Source organism: Nestor notabilis, unplaced genomic scaffold (assembly GCF_000696875.1).
Source record: "Nestor notabilis isolate BGI_N333 unplaced genomic scaffold, ASM69687v1 scaffold30906, whole genome shotgun sequence".
Classification (NCBI taxonomy): domain Eukaryota; kingdom Metazoa; phylum Chordata; class Aves; order Psittaciformes; family Psittacidae; genus Nestor; species Nestor notabilis.
Window position 1 is genome coordinate 1 of NW_009933898.1, and position 241 is coordinate 241.

Below are 241 nucleotides of genomic sequence, written 5' to 3' on the forward strand. Positions count from 1 at the left end.
GGGGGCTCTATGGGGTGTTGGCAGCCCAGCCAGCTCTGGTCAGTCCCGGGGCCCGGGTGTGCAGTGGTGGGTGACCACACTTCTGTTTCTCACAGGATCCAGTGTCATGTTCTACCTGGCGGCTGCTGTGTCCGACTTCTACATCCCGACCTCGGAGATGCCCGAGCACAAGATCCAGTCCTCAGAGGGACCCCTTCAGGTGAGGCCTCCCCGGGCCTGCTGTCCAGGACACTGGTGTCAC

The 241-nt window shown here is 63.1% G+C and overlaps 1 protein-coding gene across 1 annotated transcript in view; it reads left to right on the forward strand.

Annotated features, from left to right (window-relative positions):
- Nucleotides 1-100: 100 nt before the first annotated feature.
- The window catches only part of PPCS (phosphopantothenoylcysteine synthetase), a 1,522-nt gene continuing 1,381 nt past the window's right edge, over nt 101-241 (forward strand). Inside the window, exon 1 of the mRNA XM_010017080.1 lies at nt 101-199. Within this exon, the coding sequence (XP_010015382.1) occupies nt 107-199 (93 nt within the window). The 5' untranslated portion in view covers nt 101-106. The remainder of the gene's footprint in view (nt 200-241) is intronic.